The 3,225-nt window shown below is 33.1% G+C and overlaps 1 protein-coding gene across 1 annotated transcript; it reads left to right on the top strand.

The window, feature by feature from the left end:
• Positions 1–245: 245 nt before the first annotated feature.
• Positions 246–785, top strand: LOC132009017 (protocadherin-11 X-linked-like; the record flags this gene model as incomplete). Its single annotated transcript, XM_059387448.1, has 1 exon — positions 246–785. A coding segment is annotated over exon 1 (540 nt), but the record flags the coding sequence as incomplete, so codon positions are not given.
• Positions 786–3,225: the final 2,440 nt, after the last annotated feature.

The raw sequence follows: 3,225 nt of genomic DNA, 5'->3' as shown, positions 1-3,225 counted from the left end.
AGAAGAAGGGAAGCAGGCTCCCCGCCAAGCAGAGAGCCGGATGTGGGGCTTGATCCCAGGACCCCGAGATCATGACCTGAGTGGAAGGCAGAGGCTTAACCCACTGAGTCACCCAGGCGCCCCTAGTTAATATACATTTAGTGCTTGTTTGGCTTTAATAATTTCTTCTTCATCTTCCTCTCTCTCTCTCTTCTTTGACAGTTTTCTGTGGCTTGATACAGAGAACCATCACAATTGTGCCTGGAATGGACTTGTTGTCTGGGACGTATATATTTGCAGTTCTTTTAGCATGTGTCGTATTTCAGTCTGGCGCCCAGGAGAAAAACTACACTGTCCGAGAAGAAATACCAGAAAACGTTCTGATAGGCGACTTGCTGAAAGACCTCAACTTGTCACAGGTTCCAGACAAGACCTTAACATCCCCTATGCAGTTTAAGCTAGTGTACAAGACTGGTGATGCACCTCTGATTCGAATTGAAGAAGGTACTGGTGAGATCTTTACTGCTGGAACTCGCATTGATCGTGAGAAATTGTGTTCTGGTATTGTGGTGGAAACCCGTTGCTTTTATGAAGTGGAAGTTGCCGTTTTGCCAGATGAAATATTTAGACTGGTTAAGATACGTTTTCTGATAGAAGACATAAATGATAATGCACCATTATTCCCAGCAACAGTTATCAACATATCAATTCCAGAGAACTCGGCTATAAACTCTCGATATGCTCTCCCGGCAGCCATTGATCCTGACATAGGAATAAATGGAGTTCAAAACTACCAGTTAATTAAGGTACGTATTAAAAACACTTTGTTCAAGATAATTCATTTTTAAAAAACAAAAAACAAAAAAAAGTATCTTTGCATACTTCAAATTTTAAGCAAGCCATCACCCTATTTTTTTTATGTTTAAGCATAATGGGGCAGGCTCATCAATGCATTTTTTGTGATTTATGAAGCTTATGAATTTTTATTTTATTTATATTTATTTTCAAGAATTTGCTTATGTTTCCCTTAACAATCTATTATAGGGGTCAGATAAGGAGCTCAGCCCTGCTCCTTACAATAAATAACCCACCCAATAACTCACTTTTAATTTGTCTAGTCATGACTCTACCACAAGGTGGGCATAAACAAACAAATTTAAACATTAAGAATGAATACACAAATTTATCAGATTTACTCAGTGATCATTATAGATAGGAAGTTTTCTCTTGCCGTTTGAAAAAAAGTACCAAAGAAATTTGAGTGGTGAATACAACTTTTTTATTACTAATGTTTCTTCACATATATAGAATAATTAATATTTTTCATAGTAATTTCAATTCAAGGAAATATCTTTAAGCATCTCTTGAGTCACTAGAATGAGATTTAATTTTAGTCAATGTGCTATTAATGTTATATATTTTCATTTTGTTCTAATTCTTTGAAGACACAGAACACCAATTTGCTATAAAGGGTATGTAAGACCTTTAGCCAAAAAAATTCAGTTTATCTGAAGAATGTGTTTTGGTCTGATTTGGTTCTTGGGATAGAGATGGCAGAAGGAAGAATAGGTGGAATAATTTTATTTGAAATGTGTGCAGAGGCATCTTGTTTATCAAGTGAATGGATAATTCCTTTTAATCACCTATATAATATATAGGATAGTAGGAACTCAGATTTGGATATATGAAATCATTCCATGCACTTGAGTGACCTTGGAAAATGTGTGAATGAGCAAATATTCAGACTTAATATAGATTAGTTAAGGGTTTTTGATGTTCTATAAACATTTCCTGACTATTCACTACCAGATTATTGAAGAACCTAACAGCCAATGTTACAAAATATACTAAGAACACATACATATTTTGATGTATATAATCTGAAGGTTTTGGCCTGGAAGATGTATAATATTGGAAAACTACTCAGCTGATTTTGATATGTTGTAAAGACATATTTAGTTATAAATACATTCAGGAATAGAAGGTCATGTATTTTTTTGAGCAGATTCAAGTGAAATACACACTAGTGTGTGACTATAAGAAATAAAAACAGAAAGAGAAGGGATAGACAATTTATAAATGAGGGTTTTTTAGGTAAAATCCCTACAATGGTATCTTATTTGATGAAATAGGAAAATATGCAGGATTCAGAAAGATATGGATCACAATTTTGTGCTTACTGTTGACTAGATATGTCACCTCCAGCTTAATTTTTCTGAATTTCAGTTTCTTCAACCTTAATATGAGGGTGTTGATATATATGTCACAAAGGCAGAATTAGGAGAATAAGCACCAAGTAGAAAGTAGGTAGACCTGCTGATACTATTTAGAAATGCTTCAAAACATTTAACTATTTTTTTAGATATGTGAGATTTATCACTTTAAATTGTAAATTGTATAGCAGAGTACATACTATCTCTAAAACAACACTGTACAATGTAACTTTCTGCAATGACATAAATTCTATAATCTGTGAATAACCAATATTGTAGCTATTGGCTATATGTGGTTCTTGAGTACATAAGATGGGGTTAGTGCTACCAAGTAACTGAATTTTTAATTTTATTTAATCTTAATTTTAATCACCACAAGTGGTTAGTGGCTATCGTATTAGCTAGCAGAGTCAAAACAAAGTAAAAGTTTATTTGGAATCTAAAAAATAACAGATGAAATCAAAATGGGATGTTACCAAATTTAAATCAGTATTTAAAAATAAATAAATCTGTATTTAAAAATAAGTACAGTGTCTCTACCAACCTTCTATACAAATGTATTGTTTTGAAATGCAGGTTTCTATTATTCCAAAGAAATTATTTCTAAGAATAATTTTGTCATAGCTCCCTCAGGATAGCATAACAAATTTACATTTCTGATTTGTCTTGAAATCAGCTTAAGAAATTTAAATAAAACAAATAAACCTATTGACATAATTTTAGCTGTGTTAAAATCTGCTTTCATTTTATTTTCTTTGAAATATTATCACCAAATAATATAAAGTTTACACGCTCACTACAGTTTATTATGAGTCTTAGAGATAGACATGCTCTAAAATTTCATTGTTTTAGAGTGTGTGAAAAGGCAAAAGTGAGCTACATGATCTACTTAAAGTACTGAAGCATTTGTATGGCTCCATGGATAAATAACTGTCCTGTTTGTTAAAAATAATGAGTATGGTTCTTTCCACAGTTTGGCGACTGTGGCCATTGCTGCTATAAACCTTGGGGTACAGATGGCCCTTCTTTTCAC

Source organism: Mustela nigripes, unplaced genomic scaffold (assembly GCF_022355385.1).
Source record: "Mustela nigripes isolate SB6536 unplaced genomic scaffold, MUSNIG.SB6536 HiC_scaffold_3248, whole genome shotgun sequence".
Lineage (NCBI taxonomy): Eukaryota > Metazoa > Chordata > Mammalia > Carnivora > Mustelidae > Mustela > Mustela nigripes.
The sequence above is the reverse complement of the archived record's forward strand: the minus strand, read 5'-3'. Positions and strand labels throughout refer to the sequence as shown.